At 43.5% G+C, this 22,015-nt stretch overlaps 1 protein-coding gene across 1 annotated transcript in view; it reads left to right on the top strand.

Moving 5' to 3' along the window:
• col4a6 (collagen, type IV, alpha 6) overlaps nt 1-22,015 on the top strand; it is a 129,024-nt gene that overhangs the window by 90,195 nt on the left and 16,814 nt on the right. The window contains exons 5-27 of the mRNA XM_008289809.1: nt 2,669-2,803; nt 2,949-2,993; nt 3,952-4,071; nt 4,165-4,224; nt 5,299-5,334; nt 5,466-5,528; nt 6,327-6,362; nt 6,507-6,548; nt 9,629-9,718; nt 12,628-12,681; nt 12,786-12,848; nt 12,985-13,029; nt 13,195-13,248; nt 13,624-13,693; nt 13,804-13,908; nt 14,021-14,170; nt 14,586-14,630; nt 15,645-15,740; nt 16,298-16,455; nt 16,528-16,710; nt 16,841-17,024; nt 20,983-21,054; nt 21,782-21,889. Coding sequence (XP_008288031.1) covers nt 2,669-2,803; nt 2,949-2,993; nt 3,952-4,071; nt 4,165-4,224; nt 5,299-5,334; nt 5,466-5,528; nt 6,327-6,362; nt 6,507-6,548; nt 9,629-9,718; nt 12,628-12,681; nt 12,786-12,848; nt 12,985-13,029; nt 13,195-13,248; nt 13,624-13,693; nt 13,804-13,908; nt 14,021-14,170; nt 14,586-14,630; nt 15,645-15,740; nt 16,298-16,455; nt 16,528-16,710; nt 16,841-17,024; nt 20,983-21,054; nt 21,782-21,889 — 2,014 coding nt within the window. The remainder of the gene's footprint in view (nt 1-2,668; nt 2,804-2,948; nt 2,994-3,951; nt 4,072-4,164; nt 4,225-5,298; nt 5,335-5,465; nt 5,529-6,326; nt 6,363-6,506; nt 6,549-9,628; nt 9,719-12,627; nt 12,682-12,785; nt 12,849-12,984; nt 13,030-13,194; nt 13,249-13,623; nt 13,694-13,803; nt 13,909-14,020; nt 14,171-14,585; nt 14,631-15,644; nt 15,741-16,297; nt 16,456-16,527; nt 16,711-16,840; nt 17,025-20,982; nt 21,055-21,781; nt 21,890-22,015) is intronic.

Below are 22,015 nucleotides of genomic sequence, written 5' to 3'. Positions count from 1 at the left end.
TCTGACCTCCTATTTGTTATTTCGCTCAGATCTGGTTTGGTGAAATGGTTTTGTGTCTGCAGGCAGAGCAGGTATATATGAAGAGGACCAGGTGTGGAGGAGAAAATTACCTTCCTTTTTGTATTTGTGTGTCTGCGTGTGTGTGTGTGTGGAAATAATAGAGGGATGTGTGAGGCTTGTGTGTAATTAAAGGTGTGCGACTGTTGTGCGTGTGCATATAGCCGACTGGTGTGTGTGTGTGTGTGTGTGTGTGTGTGTATACATTTCTGCTGCTTGGGTAGAAACTCAACACTTCATATTGTACCTTTTGATTGTCGCTGAATCAGGCTGCTGTAAGTTTGATTTTAATTCAAAGTAAGAACGAGGTGCTAGAAACAGGAGTATGTGCACATGTGCATACATGCAGGGATTTACATGCATGTCGGCTCCATAAATGTGTGTGTAAGTGTCTTGTAAATGAACATCTGCAGCACTGGTTTACAAGTGAGCTTTACTGCTGTGTGATGTCGTTATTAATGAATTTATGAGCTAATATGCTCGTATCCTCACATTTAATCCGACTCTTCTGTTTGCATGTCAGTGAAACGGGTTTGAATCAGACTGCACGCTGTGATTTTGCAGCAGCAATAAATAGAAATAATGGTAATAACAAAGCAGATTTCAGACTGTCTGAGTCACTTTATAGCTCTGAAATCAAGTCCTCTGACTTTCCTTTGACCCGAGCACAAACATCTGTCCCTCCATCCGTCCCGTCTCTCCTTACCCTGTTATACTGCCTAAAATATGAGCTAATGGCAGGCTGTCAGCAGACCAAGGTGTCCTGTGAATGTGTGTGTTGCCTCACTGACTGAGAGACGGATTCCTGCAGCTGATCATCCTTGTTTCTATGCTGCCACCTTGTGGTTGATGTTGGCCAGTGCAGACTCATCTGAAAGCACATTTGCAAAGAAAATAAAAGCATTTAAAGCTATTTTTTTCCTCCTAAATATCCCTGAATGTGTTACCTTTTAAAAGCATTATTATAAGTTTGTCTGTAGAAAGCTGACTTTCCTGTGATTTGCAGACTGATCGTGGATCAGCAGCAGCAGTGTGTCCGTCGTGCCGCTACATGCCCACATAAAGCTCCTCACCATCCCGCTGAGATGTGGGATTATGATGCACACACTCACATGCTACCATCCCTCCTCGTGTGAGAGAGAAAAAAGGAAAACACAGCTGGGTTTTCCGTCTCGACTTGTTCTCGTCTCATGTAAACACACTCGTCAAATCCAAACACAAAGACAAGATGACTTGTTTCCTCAGCGCCAAAAGTCCCCTTTCAGCTCGATGATGGTGTGTAATTGATGAGAGGATGGAAAGAATGATGCAGAAATAAAAAAACGCTCTGCGCAGACATCAGGTAAAGCTGCTAATGAGACTTGCCAAAGGCTTACATGTGTCATCTGATGACTGAATCTTCGCCAAGTTGGAGGCAAAAGCTCCTAATGATGATTACAGTCTTTGGTAAAGGCCACGCTTCATGCACGTCGAGCCAGATGCCGACACATGTGGCCACACGCACAAACACTTTAATTCCTCTAAAGCTAAAAATATTGTTCAAGTAATAATTTAATAACCAATGTTTGGGTCCTGCTAGAACGTTCATCTTCAGTGGGCCACAAATATGAAGCTTTACCATAAAGCTGTTTGGATTTGGCTCTTTTCACTCATTTATTCTCAAGCTTATAACACAAGACTTAATAAACGTGGATAAAACCAGAAGATGTACAGCGACAGTTTGGTCGTTTACACCCAGACAACCTGATATAAATATTCTATTCTCATGAATGATTAACATGAGTTATGAAAGGCTGTCTGCTCGGACCTCCAAAACTTTATTATTATTATAACCTCTTTAGAGGAACATTCATTGACATGTTTGAATAGAAACACTTTTCCTTCGTGTGCACTAACATTATGATGTCACTGAATGTGAACGTTGGGACATTTTAAAGTGTTTTTTAATGCAGCTTGTTCTAACTTCTCATTAGAAATCATATTTGATATATAATTGAATCTTTATTTCAGTATATTTATCAGTCAGTCAGACTTTATTTCACCACTTTTTCTACGAATAGAAAGTGTTTTAAAGTACAAAACAGGAAAACCCAGGAGAGCACAGCACCTATGAACTCTTCTATCGTATCTGAAGGACTGAATATAAACAGGATCAGAAGTCGTAAATATCCATCTTTAAAATATTTGGCTTATTTTTTAAACACCTTCTTTCTGCGTACATGATTGTAGATGTGTTTTATAAACCATAAATTAAACGTGTGAATGATAACGAGAGGCTCCAGCTCCTCCGCGACCCTAGTGAGGATTAAGATATATGTATATGTATAGATAATGGATGGATGATAACGAGAGTGAACTAAAGATTTATTTTAATTTTTCTGAGCTGTTTCGAAGCTCCAGTTTCTCTCTTAGATCAAGATGAAGCAGCTTTAAGAGGCAGATTCTGACAAAACGCTTTTCTATAAATCTAAGATGGTCACACATTCGGATTTTTCTCTGATTTGTGATTTTGGGCTGTTTGAATAAAACTGTGCTCGTTTTAACTTTGGTCAGAGACTCTGTGGAAGTCTGTGGAAATAACTTTGTGTTGATCACACGTCCGGTCCTTCAGGGTCGTCCTGGGCCTCTCGGGGAGGTCGGTCAGAGTGGACCGGAGGGGCCACGTGGGGGTCCGGGGCCTTCAGGGCCCAAAGGAGAGAAGGGCCACGTCGGAGTGAAAGGACCGTCTGGGCTCAAAGGAGACAAAGTGGGTGTTACAGACCATGAAGGCTTCACGTCATGTTTGTACGGTGAAACGTTGGAGAGTGAAGCAGAGACACGTGTGGATAATTACAGCTTCCTGTTTAGGCTGATTATGAATTAACACAACTATGAATCATGTACTTCTGCAGGGACCAATGGGAGTGCCCGGATTTCAAGGAAACGATGGTGTACCCGTGAGTGAACCAGATGCACAAATACACACAGAACACGTTCATTTCTTCAACGTTCTCATCATTTATTGCAGGCTCTGCATTTAGGAACTCCATCATGAGCAGAAGATCTAACGTTAGGAATAGAAACAGCTTCGATACGCCTCCTGTTCCTAGTTTTTAAACACGTTTATACAGTTTAAAGTCCGTTAATAAAAGTAAATAATTGAAGTTACAAATGTGCAAAACTCAGATGTTGTTTGTGCAACAACAGTCAGACAGAGTTCACATGAATGTGATCTAGAAATCTCAGTAGAATAGAATTTAAAAAAGCAGAAATATGAAAAGAATTATTCAAAATGCACTGAAGCACATTTCACCTAATGTACACTCAGTCATGAACAGACACACGACAAGATATCTTCCTTTAATGTGGTCTTTGTTTTAGTAGCTGCAGTGATTCATGCGTCTTATTTTGACCTCTGAGTCGTTACCGTGATGAAGAAAGTTACCAGGAAGAACGAAAATACCTGAACTGAAGATTCTCACCCCGTTTTTTTTTTTAAAAACAGAGCTGACATGAGCAGGTGAAATGACAACAAGGAGGAAAACAATCATTATGTCATCATTTATCAGATAAAATCAGGTTTTGGAGCTCGTTGAGGCCGTGTTCGGGTCTGAACCTTGATTGATTTTTAAATTAAGTGACATACAGAATAAGATTTCATCAACGAAACAATAAATAATAAAGCTGTCAGTATTTCTCTGCTCGTGTTTTATTTCCATCAGGACGGCTCAGACATACTATTGGTCAAATCACGATGTTTCTGGTCAGATGTTCAGAGAACGTTGTGTTGGATCAGGAGAAGTCCAGTATCTGGGGATGACTGATGGAACTTTGTGTTCTGCTGATCCAGTAGAGTTGAGGTTGTAGGATTTGAACCGCTGTTGCTGAGTCGCCCTCTTGTCCGTCGCCCTGCAGGGTCACCCGGGTCAGGAGGGCGGCAGAGGACCGCCGGGCCTGGACGGCTGCAACGGGACCAGAGGGGAACCCGGAGCGCCGGGCTTCGGGACAGGAGGCCCGGGCTTCCCTGGACCCATAGTGAGGACGAAGCTCTCCTCCTGTTTATTCTCTCCTTTGTCCTCTGATGAGCTGAATGCTGCAGGACGCTGATGGTGTGTTTTCCTCCAACAGGGACCGATTGGGCCAAAGGGTCAGAAAGGAGAACCGCGATTCATCTCAGACAACAACATCGCGGTAAGACCTGATGTTTCCTTTTTTTAGTTTGTGTCCTCGTTTGAATTGTTGTCTGTCACGATGGAGCGCACGACAGGCTCTGATGCAAACGATTTATTTTTGGCAAATTTATGAACTCTGAGATATTTTTAAGGTTTGATTTGGTTAAATTTGCCAACAGAAAGTCTGAAAGTCTGATGTGTCGTTTTGTTTTTACAGTTTCTGGTTCTGGTCAAATAATTTTGGCAAAACATGACATGCTTTTGAAACCCAGACTTTGGGGTTTGAAGAGGTTAATGTTCCTGAAACTCTTGTAGTTTGAGTTGTTTCCAGATGTTACTCAATGAATTATAAATATATAATAAATGTACATGCTTCTTGTAGCTGGAGGCTGTTTGTGGGATCGACTCTAAATAAACTGTGGCTAGAATTCTTTTATTGATGGACTTTTAATGTAAATAATAAAGGTGCCACTTTTTGGTTTGAGGCTTTACAGGCAGTATCTAGTTTCTATTTACATTTTTTTACTTACCTCTAACACGAGTCTGTACTGGACGGGATGCACCTGATGGAAAACACCAAAACGTCTTTCTGTTGAAGATGCAGTTCGACTGTTTGAATCTTAAAACCACAAATAAAAGCTGAGATTCTGTGTTCAGGAATCATCAGCATGTACTTTAAGCTTTACTTTACTTTCTCCATCTGGTATTTATTTCTTCTTTCCTTACTTTTGTTTTTAATTTTTACCATCTGTTTATTTTTTATTTGCATGTAAAGTTTAGGAAGTAGTTTTGCATCTAGTAATTTGTCCATATGTCAGTACGCTTTTAGGACATTTTAAAGACATGATAGGCTTCATTAGATCTGTTTTAATAAGTCGCACCACACTGGGTACGTGAGATATTTGGATAATCTGCGCATTTTTAACGTCACTTGTGCTCTTTTATGGAAGCTGTCAGCGCTGCGTTTGTCCAGCAGGTGGTGCTACAGTCACACCTGAATCAAAGCTGTAGCATTCCTCCATATGAGGAGGCTTGTTGGTAAAACCGAGCGTTCACTTATTAATCTGCTCTTCTTTTTTTCCTCCTTCAGGCTTTACCAGGTGTACCAGGAGCCAGCGGTCCACCTGTAAGGCTTTTCTACACAACAGCCTCCGAACTAACTCGACAAAACGCTCTAATGTGACATAACAACTGTGTTTAAGTTCAGAGGTGACGGCAGCAGCGTGTTTGATCTTTGCTTGTGTTTTACGTCTGCAGGGTATCAGAGGTCCTGATGGTCCGCCTGGTTTCTCTGGTCCAAGAGGGCCTGAAGGTTACCCCGTATGTACAACCTGTTTCCTGCCTCTTTACATCACATCCAGCAACGTGTTTAAAACATTAAAAAAACATCTAAATAATGATAAAAAATACCCCTATGGATACGGCTACACCAGAAACACAGATCTGCTCCACGTTGAAACATGAATGGTTTATTATAACAAGAACATTTAAGCTGATCAGTTCTGATAATTTAATATTAAACTATCTTGCTGGACTTTGATTGTATCTCATTCAAACATCATTAATCTTATCATAATGTGAAAATATCTAATATATAATAACATGAGTTTATCTTGTCAGACCATAAAAAATATCCCATGATGACCTGTCCAGGTTACAACATGATGCACATTTATTTTTTTTCTGCTTTTTCTGCTTCCATTAACTGAAGCAGTGAGGAAACGCTTTCTGGTTTAACAAAACAACTTTAATATACCACTAAATACTGAATAATCGCTGACTTTATCTTATAAGTTTGATTTAAATGGAGGAGTTTCACTTTTTCTTGTTTTTTTTCTTGTGGTGGAAAATTGCAAACTCATATTATGTGATTTCTATCCGACTATCACGTGACTATCATCACATTATTAACGGCTCGTATAGTTAAGTAAAAAAAACATTTGCCAGTATTATGTTATTTCAAATATTCATTACATTTTATCAGCCACATTAAAGTGCCCCCTCTAATCTCTTTATCCAGTGAAGAACATTTTAGTTTTCCGTCGTCTTTTAAAGCATTTGAATTTATACTTTCATATAGTTTTTGCTGACTTCATCTGATCCTGTGATGTGTTTTAGGGCCCACCTGGTCCTCCTGGTCCTCCTGGGCTCATGGTGAGTACAGCAACACACTGTGTTTTAGTGCAGTAAAGAGTTCTGCCTGGATTAAGGTTATACTGGTAAAAAACAAAAGGAAATCTTTGACGTTCGTTCTCATTTTTGTCCCAAAAACATGTCGTTAACCCTTTTTGTTTTTAGGGGAGCCGTAGTGACGGATATCAAGGAGAGAAAGGAGACAAGGTACGATTTGTTAGCTGAAGAACTCGAGTAGATTCAGATGATTCATTCACTCATTCGCATGTTGAGCTGCTGATGCAGGCGGTGACGCACAATCATTGTTTAGTCCAACGTTTGTCTTCTCCTAGTTAATCACACACAGTAAGAGGAACCACAGTTCATGTGTGTTAGAATGATGGCAGCAGAACAGCCTTTGAAATGTGTGAAATACGACCAGACGCAGCGTAAAACTCCCGAATCTCTGCATCTTTGTGTCGATTCAGCTGTGAGTGTGACTGAGGATACTTTACCTGCGGCTCAGGTGTTAGTTTGAGATATCGGAGAAAGTGTAAAGCCCACAACGCTAAGCTGTTCAACGAAAAGTCCAAAATATGAGGCCTAAAGTTCGTCTTTTCCCCACTCAGGACTCCATCGATTACGAATTAATGCACAGTTTGTCTTCCACCTTCTTTGCGTGAAGGTTCAAATCTGGAATTTGTTCAAGTCAATAAAATGCTCCCTGATGAGTGAAACTGCAGTGAAAAGCAGCAAAGCTTTGATTTAATCAGGCGTATGAAACGGTAAAAACGCCTGATTGAGCCGATTGCCGTCACACCTTCGTCACCGAGGCAGAAATAAAGAAGGCAGGAGCACAAGCAGGTTGATTCTCCTCGACACAGGTGATGAAGGAGTCACATGAAAGGACCAGTGTGTTGGTTTTAGGGGGATTTATCAGCAGAAATGGAGCAAACAGCATCAAATCTGCTGCAGGAGATTATAGGGAGTCGGTTGCAATCTGCGTCTTCACCACTAGATGTCACTAAACCCAACACACTGCTCCTGTCAGTGATTTCACAGAATAAAACTCAGTTGTGTTCGAACAGATCAATTCCAATTCATGAAGCGGTTCTCCTCACACGACAGCTGAACCTTCTGCCGCATTTATTCTGCTGTTCCAGTCAAAGTTGTGGACTCTACACTTTCTCCGACTTCAGACATCCCAACAGCAGCCTAACGAGCTCCAGCTGTGTGTGAATGCTTGTGTACGTGCACGTGTTGCTTCCATGCGTTGACGGGACACCCTGTGCATGTTGAGATTCACGGTGGCGGCTTCACAACCTGCACTTCCTCCGTCCATCACATCCCTCCTTCCTCCCTTTTTTAACCCCACCCACCCCTGCATCCTCCTCCTCCTCCTCCTCCTCCTGTCTCCATCCCCTGATTGACACGTCTGCTGACCTGATTGTTGCATCCTGTATGATAAAAAGATCACATGAGCCTCTACCTGATTCAGTCTGGTTTGTTCTTTCAAATGATCCGTGACGCCACTGAGACAAACGCAAACTCCCAGCTGCTGTTTTTTTTAAAATCAAATTTTGACTCATGTTTCATCTCAAATCCCAGCTTAAATTATTTAAAGACTTATTTTGCACCCACTTCTATTTGACTTGCGGGCTGTTTGTTGTCTGTCCGGTGGCCTCACTCACTTATTTCCTTTAACTGTTGAATGACAGTTCAGAGATTTCACATTTAACTCTCAAACTGTTTCAGTGAAATTCACCCGATTTTGGCCACAACATCCACAAACTGGCGTTTAGTTGCTGCCAGGTATTAAATTTCTGATCAAACACAACAAAGACGAGCTGCTAACGTAAAGTGTGAACCTCTGAGCTGTCAGTCTGGAGGACGATCTGTGGACTGTAACTGGGTGCTGGAATCACTCGCTCCTACTTCTTGTATGGCTTCATTCACCCATCCTGATCACGTTTGGGCATCTGGTGGGGAACTCTGGGATTTGTGGTTCATCTGCCTGCTCCTTGACTCCTCACTCCCCACCCACCCACCCACCCACCCATCTCATCTGAGCGGCCACACACGAGTACTAACTGTCATCCTCCTCACACACTGCATGCATGTTACGTTGAGCCAGACGCTCACACACTGACCTCAGACAGACTCAGGGCTGAATGTGGGAGCAGCCGGACCTGCTGTTTGGCCGGCTGAGGTGCATTTGACTTAAACTCGTTGTTCAGGTGAACACACGCAGCATTTGTGTTTCTCTTTTGGCCCTCGGCTTGAAACTGAAGATAAAGTATCTCTAAGCTCTCTTTCATTCCCTCTTTCCCATCCTGCTCTGCATTTCTTTATCTATCCTGATGGTTTTCCTGCATTTCCTCCATTTAAACAAAACTTTTTGAACCAAATATTTCAAGTCAAGCTCCATGAACAAGGATTTCTTTCTTTGTGTCTTGTCAAAAGTGTGTGGACAGACGTGCTTTTGTGTCCGCAACTTTATTTAAACGCTGCTTTTTAAGTGCTTCACCTTTTAAAAACAAAGATGTAGAAATTACTTGAAAAAACCAAACTATTAGCTAGAGTTTGGCTCAACGCAGTTTCCAGCAGCTTACGATGCACAAACTAAATTATTATATTTTCAAATAATGCCAAACTCTAGCTGAACTTATGTGAGTCTAAAGGACAAAAAGAACAAAAAAAAGAACAGAGAGCTCCTTTAAATAGACCACAGACTGTGTAGGAACCATCCCCCAGACGGAGGGAGAACGTAGCAGAGGTGTCCACAGGAAAAGTGTTTCGGTCTGCAGCTCTGCGCCTGCTGGTGATGGAGATCAACGCCGTAGTAACATCAGTCACGCTCGGCTTTGTTTGTAAGTCTTTAAACCAGTCAGTCGTGTTGGGAAGATCTAAGGGAAGGAAGTGGCTGCACGGTCCGAACCTAGACCTGCTCTGTTGTAAGGCGGATTTTAAAAGATAGCAGGCAGACAGCAGAGAGCCAGCACGACCTGTAGACTACCGATGTAGGCAGTGCAATCACAATAACATAGACATTAAAGTTTAAAGTCAGAAAGTGGCAGGAAGTCCCACCTGCAGCAGGTTCAGGCCCACGGTTCAACATGTCCACATACTTTTGGCGGTTTCTCTACATCTCCTCCACGTGCTCTGCTTCATCCTTTGCTGCTCTCTTGTCATCTTTCACATCTCTCCCTCTTCCCATTCCCACCTCCTCGCCTCCCTCTTCCTGTTTCCTCTCCTCCTCGCCCCCTCCTGATTGGCTAACGGTGTGTTGTGTGTATTTCGGACTCCAGGGCGACGTGGGTCTTCCCGGACCCAGTGGTACTCCCGGCGACGGGTCGCTAAGTGGCGAACAAACTCTCACTATCTACAAAGGAGATAAGGTAACACGGCAAAGGAAGGGAAGGAGCAGAGGTTGTAGCGCTTCCACAACACAGACACACAAACAGGGATGTGGTGGGGTTCAGGTGTGAAAACGGTAAAACGAAGGCAGCAGGCCGGAAAAGGAAGAGGAGCAGTGATTCAGCGAGTTTTACAGCCACGGAGGGGACGACGTGTCGGCACTGAAGAGTGAGGAGCCGAAGGACGAGGAGGAGGTCTGGGGCGAGGAGGGGGAGGCCTGGTGTCCGTCACAGCCAGCAGCCGAGCATCAGTCGCCTCCGTTCACTTTCTACAGGCAGAAAAAACTGGGCCTGACGAGTGAATCTCTGTTTAAGGAGCAATAAAGTGTCTGTAGGAGGAATGATGTGAACAAAGGGTTAAAATCACCCAAATCTCAGGAAGCATTTAGTTGTTGATGCAGCTGGATTTTAGACGCTCATGTGATGTAAGTAGATGATGTACACTGTTAGTTACAGCTACTTAAATCATATAATCTGTCTCAAACGAGCACAGCTGCATTTAACAAAAGCCAGTTTTCCAAATTAGATGCTCTTTTTGACCCAGAGTTAAAACAGGATTTCGTCATTAGACTTTTCTTTACACTGTAATTCTGCTCAAAGAAAATGGCGGGAAAGCTGCTGCAGAAAAATCAGGAGAAATTTCACACTTGTGCTGAAATTCAAATGCCAGCTGAATAGATCATTGTAAGCTGAATGAATCCACTAATGTGAACTGCCTTCATTTAAACAGGAAGACGCTTCGACTGCAGCTCAAATACACCTTTAACGGTGATATGAGGTTAAAAAATATTACTAATACTATAAATCCTTGCAACAGAAGTCATAGCAGCTGAGGTCAGGCGACTGAGATGCAGCTGGACAAAGCTTGTCAACAAACAACCAGACAACAGTTTGAGCCAAAAGATGAGGTTGAAAGTTTTGGAAACAGCAAGAAAACAGAGAATTTCTTGTTGAAAGAAACCACAGTTGACATGATGAATGGACTTTTGACTCCCCAAAATAAAGCCTTTTTTCATCCAAACGCATAAAAAACAAAAGATTTGACTTTTCTGTCATGCCAAAATGACAAAGACCAGCCTCCCGTCATCGGCCCGGCGGCCCCTCGCTCCTCTCCTCACTCTGCACGACCACGTGGCCTCCGTCCTCCGGCCGACAGTCCCTCCCAGACCTCTTCCCCTCCTTGTTCACCGGCTGATCAGGAGGCTGGTGATCACAGTAAACAGCTCTCTCTTCCTTGGTTACGGTATCCAGGGCGACGTGGGCTTGCCCGGCGACCCCGGCCAGCCAATGATCAATGGCGTTGTGGAGTTTGTGGGTTTTCCCAAAGGAGACAAAGGAAAGCAGGTTTGTTGGAAAACTAATAGCTGACAATTTACGGGATTAAATTTTATTCTTGGTATTCGTTGGACATGGATTTAGTCCCATAATGCTTCTCATGTCAAACACTGGATGAAAAACGTCTTAAAGGCAGCAGCAGCCCGAGACAATCCAACAGCAGCCACGTGTCCATGTGTGGCTGAACGTCCACCAGGTTCCTCCTTGATAGTTTAGACCTCCATGGAATCATGTTTCTGGTTTTATATGTCTGCAAACTGCGTTTTCCAGTTACTCATGGCCACGTTTATGTTTTAATTTCTCCTTATTTGTAAAATATCATCGTATTGTTGCACAGCATCCTTCAGTCGATGTTTAAGGACACTTTAGGCTTTTGTTTTTTCAGATTTTCACCCAAAAACACGACCTGAAATTTAGCTCGTAGCAGCTCCTTTAGTGTGAGGTCAAAATGAACAACAAGTCTCCTTATCGTCATCAAGTGAGATCTGACAAACTCGAGCAAAAACGGACTTTTTTGTTTTTTCCTAATCACATTTGTAAATTAGACGATTTCGATTTCATTCCACACTTTGTTCACCAGGTTCTCTTCATCAGGCTCTTTGTGTGCTCTCATAAAACTGGTTGTTTGACGCTTTTATTCCACTTTTATTCTGCATAAAATGAAGCAATCTTCATTCAAGAGGAACAGGTTGTTATAACGGACAGCTCTGAAAATGTATTGTCAAAAAAATTCTGGGTAAAATATGCTTTTACGACAAATGATTGAAGAAAAGAACGCTGGAAGGAAATTCTGTGTTTATTTCCCCACAATAGAGCGACGACATTACAGGTCTTCAACTCAGGAAGTGCATTGAGGTTTGACACTATCCCATGATGAAGGAGGAAATCACGCTAGGTTTGGCCAAGTCAAAGTGAAATGAGTGCAGCTGATTGAATGTTTTAGTGGTAAATATGAATGAACTAATCAGTTTTCTATTAGCTGCAGCATCATATATCACCATGGTGACACAGCATAGAGGTGATATTAGCCTCAACATCCCTGCTAACACATTCATCTCACCTCATAGTATATTCATAATAATAATAATTCTGAGGTAGTGAGATAAACTAGGATTCAGTCGCCATCAGATAAATCAGAAACCGTTCCTGAAACATGCCCAGTAGTGACTTTCTGCTTCAAACAAGATGAAGATCAGCTTCACTTCTGAGAGGAACGAGTGTGTTGCTGAGATTATCGGAGGCAGCGCTCGGTTTCCTCGTTCAAGAAATGTCCTCCTGGGGTTCCTCAGCGTTACGCCTCCCCTCATGGGAGGCTGACATAACATCCGGTTTGAAAGAATGAATCGTGTCAGTGGGCCAGTTTGGGTTGTTTGTGTTTCGGTGAAGTTGCAGCACAAAGGTAAGGTTAATACAAAGAATGTAGATCTACAAAGGACCAGTAAATCCAGATGAAGTCTGGCATCTGGATGCTCTAAATACTGCTCATTAATGAATCCTGAAATCTGCAGATGATGGCGTTCTAATGTCACCTTGGTTCTTCTCTGTCTCTCTCAAAGGGTGAACCTGGTCCCAAGGGGTTCAGAGGATTCCCTGGAAATCCAGGTCCACCTGTAAGTCCATGTTTTTGCTCATTCCTGCACAGAAATAACTGTTCAGCGTCACAAACGTGCACAAAGCAGATCAGAGGGAGAAATCCTGCCGTGTGTTTTTCCAGGGACCTTTCGGTTATCGTGGTGAATTTGGAGAGAAGGGCATTCCTGGATACCCCGGGGCAAGAGTAAGACTCCCGACTGCACCTTCTCACTGCTGCTGCGTTGTATCTGGAGAAACCTGCTGTTTAGATTTCCTTCCTCTGCGCTCAGATTTGCCTCCTTGCTCACCTTTTCCTCCTCTTCTGTGGTTCCTCCAAACAGGGTCCTCCAGGGTATAACGGACCTCAGGGCGCTTCGGGACAGCGGGTAGGGAACCACCAAACATTCAGTTTTATGAGCTGTTACGCGGGGCATTTAGCATTTAATGTGCACATGTCAAATTTTCTGGTTAAGACCTCAATCAAACATGCTGTCATGAAGAAATGTATTGTGATACACCTGTTCGCTAAATGAGATGTTTTTCCAACACAGGGATTCAGAGGGAATCCAGGTTTCCCCGGCCAACCAGGATACATAGGACCCAAGGTAAAGGCTGAGTGTGTGTGTCACGTACAACTCACGGCCTGTCTGACTTGCTGAAGGAAGCCGGCTGTACTTCAGTTGTCAGAAGTCAAACAGCAGTATTAGGCTACGAGGGCACAGTCAGAGAGTCGTACCTGAGGCGGGTTGAGGAGTGACTCGGTGTGATGCTAACGTGGGCCGAGCATGAAGCAAAGCGATGACCTCAGTTGGCCTGAAGCACAGTGTCTCACTGTTCTTATTCTTTTCACTCTGAAAATTGTGAAATTAGGAGTTTGAAATGTGAAGACGTTCCGGGATCCTCACGGCTCTTCTGCTCAAAGTCTTTATTTCTGCATCTTCTGCTGTGACGTCTTGTCTTGACCTCTATGCGTCTGACAGGGAGACCAGGGAGAACCGGGACTTCCAGGACCTCCAGCTTACGTCAACGGTCAGGGAACCTCAGTTCAAGGTAACACACACTGATTCGTTCATGGCTCCTGACCGTCCTTGTTCCTGTCGACTGTGCTTCATTGTTTACCAGCTGCCCCTGTTAACCATCTCTTCTGTGATTGGCTGCAGGACCTCCAGGTGACTCAGGTCGCAGTGGCTTTCCAGGTGCCCCTGGTGACCAGGGAAGTCCAGGATTTCCAGGCCCTCCAGGCCCACCAGGACAAGGTGGCTTTGGCTCAGGTAATGTGCACAAACTGTTGAGAATTTGTGAGAAACAGTCATGAAGGTAACAGTTGGATGTTCTCAAAGCAAAATCTGAATTTCTGTCTGAATGCCGCACATGCAGGTGGTCGCGGCTCCCCAGGTTTTCCTGGGACCCCAGGCCCAAAAGGAGAGAAGGGCAACCCGGGCCTACCAGCCTACGGCGTCGAAGGACTCCCAGGCTCCCCCGGACTCCCTGGACCCGTCGGCCCTCCTGGACCTGCGGGTATCTCTGGTATGTTCACACAGAATCCCCGGTTAAAGCTGCGTCGTCCCTCGATCACAGGCGTCAGGACGAGGACTGACGTGGCCCATTTGAGAGATGAACACTGATTCACTGAAGCAGATGAACACAGCATCTTTAATTCTGTATTATTTAAAACTTCCCTCCCTCTTCATTAGATGTGTTGTATCTGTTGTTTAAGCTGTCTTCTGTTTCTTGTATCATCATTCTCACAGAAGAACTTATTGCCAGATGGGCTACAGCATCGTTCTGGCACAGAGCCGTGAATGGCACAAAATAATTTGCAGTATGAGAAAAGATTTTGTATTTTTTTGTGGAATAAAAGGCAGCTCATCGGTAAGAGTACAAGATAAGATAGAAACAGACTTTAAAGCATAATGGCTGACTGACTTTGCTGTCCTCCAAGGCTTTTCCATTGAACCCTGCGTCATCTATCCTGTCAGGCCCAAAGGTCAGTCCTACAGGTATCCATCAGGCAGCCATATTGCTATGATCACTGTGGCAATATTCAGCCTGCCAAAGCGAAATTCAAAACAACAAACTCCCCTTTCAGCAGGCAGTATCTAGCTGCCAAACTGCTTTTTTTTCGCGCTGAACTCTGTGCAGGGAGCGGTGGTAAGTATAGAGCGCAGACTGTTACGAGCTTCAGACTTGGATGCGAGAGTCTCTCTACTCCAAGCAGCTTCTCTCATCTTTGGCCACAAGGTGTCGCCTGCTGTGAACATAATTCACTGATTTTACATGGACGTTCAAGCTCGGCAGCAGCGTTTGCAACGGAAATTCTTACATTTGGTTTTGTCACAAACACAGAAAGAGACGGTGAAAAAGGGAGAAACATGCTGAAAGGAAACCCAAAGCTACTAATTATAGTCACGCAGAAGCTTTTGCTGTCATTAAACACAGTAATTATGCAACAGAAGCAAATATCCTGCATGTGACAAACGTATTTTCGCCACTCAGAGGAAACTGCAACACGCTGTGCATGCTGCTTGTAGTCGATGTAAAATCACTGAATTAGTTGATGCTAAATATAGTGCTGTTTTGTATTTTAATATGATATAAACAGTTTAATGCTTTTTTAAAAATAAGCCTCTCATCTTGCAACAGCAGCTCAAATCTTCTGTCAAATCTGAGACCAAACAGAGCAAACTAACCCTGACTTCACACTGTGACGCCAAGCTGCACTTGCACTGTGCTGCTTTAAAAGATCCCTGTTGATGTGATTCCAACATTTACATGTGAGTGCATGATCTCAAATTAAAAGAAAAAAGAAAAACCTGCTCCTCCAAGACAGGGACTTTACAGATATTCAATGTTTTTGCATTTGATGTCAGTCAGTGCAACTCAGCTGAAGTTCAAACAGTGTAAAGTCTAAAAATAACACGTTTTATACTGTTTGTCGTGACTCTGTGGCTAATTCAATGTGTAATTGTTCTAACTTGCTTGTGTGTGTGTTTGCTTGCAGGTTCTCCTGATGGTCCAGCCACTAGTTTCCCTGGACGGCCTGGAAACCCCGGCCCCAGAGGAGAGCCGGGTAACACCGGATACAAGGGCTTCAGAGGTACACGCATTGTTTCTCATCACAGCCCACAAAACAGTTCAGTCTTCCGTCTTTTTGCATTCTGGTTTTCCAAAGAGTGCTTGAAGACTAATATTCCCCATGTTGGCTTCTGTTCATGTCTCACACTGCTATCCTTCATCGAGTCTTTCCTCAGACGTCCCACCTCAGCACACTTTTCATTTACATATTTCTTTGAAGCATTGTGTCGGTGCGTCAGCTGTGCAGAAACTTCAGGAAGCTGCGAGTCTGCAAACATTTCAGATTTTCTACAAAAAATACGTTTGATTCTTTTCTTTTGGCCAGAAAATTCCCATTTTGGTCAACTAAGTACAGAATCATATTAACATCGTCATTGATGTTTGTGGTTTCGGTGGGAAAGGCAGAACTTTCATTTGGTTTTATGTGAAAAAGTTGCGTCCACATGTTTTCTCTACAAATAATCATTTTCTGAAGAATATCCTTCCTTTTTAAACACTCTTTGCCTTTTCTTCTCTCACAATGCTTGAGCCACTATACCTCTATTTTAATTCTTTTCATCGTCTTCCTGATTCCTGCAGGTGACCCTGGTGACTGTGGCTGTCTTGGAGGAGGCTTCCCAGGGTTGCCTGGGTTACCTGGAATCCCAGGAGCCAATGGCAGCCCTGGATTTCCTGGACGAAAGGGTGAGCCTGGTGACGGCGGGTCACCTGGCTTGAATGGTGTTCCAGGACCTCCTGTGAGTAAACACTTGTAAAATGGAGTACTGTGCTGCTGCTGGCAGTTCTAAATGTCCTTTCTGTTTCTGCAGGGTCGTTCTGGTCCGAGTGGCACCTTTGGTCGCAAAGGAGAAAAGGGGGCTTCGTTCTATCCGTCCCTGGGTTTGGGGGCGAAAGGAGAACTAGGAGCTTCTGGACCAAGAGGACCTACAGGTGAAACAGGAAAACCCGGCAGAGACGGACTGCCTGGCTTCCCGGGAGCCCCTGGACCCCCAGTGAGTACTGAGACATGCAGCATTTAACCAGTCTGAAGGTTTGCGTCTGTAGGAATACAAATGTTTTCCTCTTTCACTCTTCCGTTTGTCCTCTTTTCTTTTCTTGTTAACCTCCTTTGCTTCTCTCCAGGGCGACGCCGGCTTCGGCACAGTTGGGGAGAAAGGATTCACAGGATTCCCAGGTTCTAAGGGCCGCCCCGGTGGCCCCGGCGAGCCCGGCATCGGCTACGCCGGGACCCCCGGCTTTCGTGGAGAGCCCGGAGACGCCGGTGCTCCAGGGTTGCCAGGGCAGCCAGGTTTGCCTGGACCGAGAGGTAAGTGATGAGCAGCAGCAGAAGGCAACAGGATCACAGGAAGTGTTTGGGTGTGAGTGTTTCCATGAGTGTGTGTGTGGATGTCATGTATTCTCCCCACAGGGTGAAATCCCGACCACCTCATCACATCACTGTCCATCCTTTAGTCACCGTAGCAACCTCATCCTAACGTGCTAAACCATTAGAGGACACTTTTAGGGGACAAACGGCTCCTGGTCCGGCTCCCTCGCTGAAGCAGCCAAGCTCTCCGGACCTGAAGGGACACCGTGGCTTTTTAGAGTTTCTCTGTAAAAGCAGCTTCTCGCCCTTCATGCCTCGGCTGCAGCAGCACACTGTTAACTACATGATTAATGGTCTCCATTAATGTGCTTATACACTTCTTCTGCAGCCAATAATCTATAATCTGTAAACTGCTTCGTTAGTTGATTGATTGATGCTCAATGATGATATTGTAATCGCTGATTGCGCAACAACTACTGTGCTTCTTTAGTCTCAGAGGAGGTGAGAAGGTTTGATGTGTTTTTATTTTTAAGCTAGTTTGAGCCACTTCTTTACATTCGTCTCACACAGTTTCATCTTTTCATGCCTTCAGACCAGCTTCCAGGATAACTCAACCACCAAAACCTTGTTCATTTAACTACTTACATTTCTAATTAGTTTCCACATTGTCTGCTCTCTGCTCCGTGTAAACACAGCCTGCAGTTCATTCCAGTTCACTCACATGACTGCTGGATGCAGCCGAGTCACTCGTCGCTTGGTGTCTGGGCTTTTTCCACATAGAATAGAACGATTTTAAGTTTAGATCTGGTTCATATTCCTGATCCATCACGGTAACGTAGTTTAAACATATAAATAAATAGCATCATTCTCTCTACTTCTGACAGTTTTGGGCTAATATAAGTTACGTAATTCTGGTGTTTTTTAAAGATAGCATGTCTTTGAAACCCGCCAGTTGCTTTAAATGGGTATCTATAGAGACAGAAGCTGTTTTTGTACCAGGCTGTAAACGTTTCTATCCTTTAAACGTGAACACGAATGTCTGTGGGAACTGACTCGCTTTTCGAGCCTCCGGTGGACATTTGAGGCTCTGCTGTTTTTGTACCTTGGTTTAAACCCTCACAGGATAAAAAAAAACACACAAGTGCAGTTATTTTGTACATTTCACTGACTGGATTTGGCCCAACAGCAGTGGACTGAACATTTTTCAGAGATAAAATAACGACCGTGATGGAAATCTTGATTAATCTGAAAATGTGAAACAACGCCGTTCATAGCACCAGTGTTACAAATCCATGTCTTGTGCCTCAGTAATTGCTGTGTCAGAGTGTTTGTAAAGAAAAAACTAAAAAAAAAAAAAAAGAATAAATATTTAGGAAAAATGATTCAACTAAATCTAATCAGTTCTTCCTCTCTGAGACTAAATGACACAAAGGCTTCAGCAGCAGCTGGCCACTCATCTCCAGTATGAATGTGTGCGCTCATACCGTGACGCTAATGCTAAACGTCTGATTTATTTTGCTTTTAATACGACGGTTATTGTCGCTCACAGGTGCAGAGAGAGAGCGAGGAGAGTCGACAGCGTCTCTCCTCCTCCTCCTCCTCGCCTGCTGATCGTAATAACCTGTTTTTAAGCACTTTGACATTGAAGCAAGCATTTTAATATGCTTTTGCCTTAACTGAATGAGCCTTGAATTAATTGAATGGAACTGATTGCTGATTTGCTGATGTCTGTTTGATGAAAACAAGAATTAATTGCTTAATTGGCGCATGCAAATGACCCTGACTGGCTTTGTATGCTGCCATCTTCTCTCTCTCTCTCTCTCTCTCTCTCTCTCTCTGTCTCTCTCTCTCCATCCATCCATCCCTCCATCTCTCTGACCTTCCTGTGCATGTGTATCTGTCCAGGTGAAAACAGCTGTGGAGGGGTTAATGACGCCGGAGAGGGAACGGGTGGGTAACTAACTTTTTCATCCACCAGCCAGATTAAGGAGCCTCTAGCGTTAGAGCAGCAACTGGTGGATTCCAAAAAACATCCCTCGAGCAAAGTGAAGCAGGAAGCTAGAGGAAAGATGTAATCACATTCACGTGTTGGTCAGAGCTAGTGAGTCCAGATGTTAGACGGGAATTAAAACGGCGGTGTATGTACTGAACCAGGTGTTACCACGTGTTCACAATGTAAGCAGCTTGTTCGGGCCGCAGCATCCTGGTGATGAGACGCTCAGTTTAAAGACACAAACTGGAGAGACGGAGGAGAGAAAGGCAGTTACTTTATTATTTCCCAGCATCAAGTGCGGTTTCAAAGCTTTCTTTATCTAGAAATGCAATTTTGCGGTTTGTGCTAAATTTGTCAGGCCCGGTTCCAGAACAAAACAAGGTGCAGCTGAAATAAGTCGGGATGTGTTGCTGCAGACATCTAAAGGTGATTATAGTTTATAGACAAATGCAGCAGATCTGCACAATTTCAATCGCAGTTAAATGACTTAACTTATTTATTATTCATAGTTCAGCTGAGGAGGTAAAATATTAAGCTAAGACTCACGTACATGCTTTTGTCGTCCATCCTGAGTCGTTTTTTTTAGCTTAAAAGTAAACTTTTTATGTGTTTCATTCAGCAGGCCTCCAAAATCACCTGAATACCACAAAAAAATACAAAAAAACTGTGGTAGCAGAGAAAAAACGGACCCCAAAGACGGGTGCAGCTGCTGTCAAAGCCTCATTTTTTTGTCCCTGTTGACTTTCAGATAAATGCAGAGACTTTTTTTAACCACTGTTCATAGAAATGATGCCCGTTAGGAACTCAGTTGTGGAAATAAATGATCCTCCAGTGATGTGGCGGTCTCATGTTTGCATTGTGAACACAAGGAAAGAATTATTGTCTCTTCTTATGAGAGAACGAACAGTTATTGTCTGTTAAAGTAACCTTGTTAAAGGGCTTATAAGTATTATTTAGTGGCCGAATATATTAGTTTTGAGCCATTCATCACTTGAGGGTTGCCAAGTTTCTGAGCATCTGGCAACCCAGAGTTTGTTCCCGTGAATGGTTTATGACTAAAAAGGTTAACAACTGATTTAAAGATCATCGCTAAAGCCACTACTTACAACTTCTAAACCTTTTATAAGGACCGTCTTGTTAGAAAACGTTCCTCAAAGCAGGTAATTATGGGAAATGTAGTCTCGCCTCCCTGTCAATCATTTGTCCATGGCAGAGCCGATGGAAGCTTCTCGCTCCCTCAGTCTCAGGGATTCCATTCTGGCCGAGTCAGTCGATGATTGACAGAGTTTCAGGTCGGACGCTCCTCTTCTTCCAGTCAAAGCTGCTGAAACCTGGCGCATGTTTCCAGCCCTGCCTCTGCTCAGTGCTTTTAACCAGCGAGGGGTTTGGGGAGGGAGCGAAGTAATCCAGCTGATCCCCAGACACAAAACCCACGGCGAATTTATAACTCTCTAATGTCCATCATCCTCTAATATGTGAACTGCCCTTTAATACGATGAACTTGCTACTAACGACATCCAACACACAATAATTCTCATGATTAAACTCGGATTAACCTGAATTAAAAGTCTTTTATTTGAGAGCGTGAGTGGACGCGACAGACAATCAGTCCCCATAAACGTTGACAGAATTTGTTTTTGCAATGATCCACTGTGTGACTGTTGATGTGGAACAACGTCCCGGCTGTCTGAGCCCTGGTGATGCCTCTGCAGCACACTGTCAGCACTCAGGGTTGTTTTATTAGGTGTCTGTGGACTGAAAGCAACACTGTTCTTGTTAATGTGTGACTCTGAGGTCAAATGTGATTTTCACACTCCTGCAAACCCGTAGATTAGTTTTTAGGTATCAGACAAGTGTTTGTAGATTTTATTAGTTGTATTTACAGTTGTGTGTCCAAGTGTTTGCTGCATGTTTGTATTAAAGTGCGTAAAATGAGAATGCTAACCTGTGTGTGACTGCTGCCAGGCCAAGTGCTGCCTTGTACCATACCTGGTGAGGACGGGAACCCCGGTGTGCCCGGCATACCTGGGCGACCAGGTACAGTTCAACAGTTTTCACTTCCTCATATTACACTTATTTAAAAAAGTTAAGTCTCCTTCAGGTGTTCTTCTGCTGACTTAGTCTTCGTTGGAGCACATTTAAAAGTTGTGTTTACGTGTGCAGCTTTCTTCATTTTAGTTTTTTCCTCAAGGTTCTCCAGTTGATTAATCAGTCTTGTCAAGTTTGTGTACTTCTGTGGAGGAATAGATTGATGCTAGATTACATTTAAACCACTGCAGCGCTTTGTTCACTTAAGTGTGTTAACGTTTGTATTATTGGAAGACATTTCTTTCTTCAAACTGGAAATATAAAACATCACTTCCTGCACAACTGAAGCTGAGTGGAAAAAAAACAACAAAAATCATATTGTGATTATTTTGAAAGAGATTATATTTGCACTTCTTTTCCATGAACACGTGCATAATAATGATTTTTGTTGAGGTCTGTACCAAACAAACATGTTATTTTACTTCTGGAGAATACAGTTTGGAGGCCGGGCGTTTCTCTGGCACCACAGTTCTTCATTTACAATAAATGTTTGAGACACATTTTTACCTTAATCAATAAATTACAACCTGGACATTGCACTCAGCCATATTGTGATTTTGATCGTATTTAGTTCGATTGTGTGAAATCACATATTAGTTGGCCTTATATGGGAAAAAAAATCCCTGCAAAGTCTCAGTCCATAAACCTCAGACCTCCACCTGTTTGTCCCTGCCAGGCCCTAAAGGTGAACCAGGCTTCTCAGGAGGTTCTGGACGACCAGGGTTCGATGGTCCCAAAGGAGAGAGAGGAGACCCCGGCTTTGGAGGCCAGCCTGGACCTCAAGGTAATCCAGCATGGAGGTCTGTCCCTGTGCTCGCTGTTAGGCAGACTAGAACCAGAACCGGGACTTTGTGTGGTCAACAGTAACTGCTAGCTGCAGATTAAGGCTGGAATATGCAGAATTTTAGAA

Source organism: Stegastes partitus, unplaced genomic scaffold (genome assembly GCF_000690725.1).
Source record: "Stegastes partitus isolate 25-593 unplaced genomic scaffold, Stegastes_partitus-1.0.2 Scaffold638, whole genome shotgun sequence".
Taxonomy (NCBI): Eukaryota; Metazoa; Chordata; class Actinopteri; family Pomacentridae; genus Stegastes; species Stegastes partitus.
Note: the sequence above shows the minus strand (reverse complement) of the source record. Positions and strands in the feature narration are given on the sequence as shown.